The sequence below is a fragment of the Cariama cristata genome, unplaced genomic scaffold (genome assembly GCF_000690535.1).
Source record: "Cariama cristata isolate BGI_N322 unplaced genomic scaffold, ASM69053v1 scaffold42870, whole genome shotgun sequence".
Classification (NCBI taxonomy): Eukaryota; Metazoa; Chordata; class Aves; order Cariamiformes; family Cariamidae; genus Cariama; species Cariama cristata.
In genome coordinates this window covers 1-327 of record NW_009597125.1, presented here as the reverse complement: position 1 = coordinate 327, position 327 = coordinate 1, and the positions used below count along the sequence as shown (strand labels likewise).

At 62.1% G+C, this 327-nt stretch overlaps 1 protein-coding gene across 1 annotated transcript in view; it reads left to right on the top strand.

Annotated features, from left to right (window-relative positions):
• TOB2 (transducer of ERBB2, 2) overlaps positions 1-324 on the top strand; it is a gene marked incomplete at its 3' end in the record, with an annotated part of 538 nt that extends 214 nt beyond the window's left edge. Inside the window, exon 2 of the mRNA XM_009708711.1 lies at positions 2-324. Within this exon, the coding sequence (XP_009707013.1) occupies positions 2-324 (323 nt within the window). The remainder of the gene's footprint in view (position 1) is intronic.
• Positions 325-327: the final 3 nt, after the last annotated feature.

Genomic DNA, 327 nt, shown 5'->3' with positions numbered 1-327 from the left:
GCGGCCAAGCGGAGCGGGCTGGCCGTGGAGGATGTGCGCGCCAACGTGCCGGAAGAGCTGAGTGTCTGGATCGATCCTTTTGAGGTTTCCTACCAGATCGGCGAGAAGGGCTCTGTTAAGGTCCTCTACCTGGATGACAGCGAGGGCTGCAGCGCCGCGGAGCTGGACAAAGAAATCAAGAGCAGCTTCAACCCCGACGCCCAGGTATTTGTCCCCATCGGCAGCCAGGACAACTCGCTGTCCAACTCTCCGTCCCCCTCCTTCGGCCAGTCGCCTAGCCCCACCTTCATCCCTCGCTCTGCCCAGCCCATCACTTTCACCACTGCC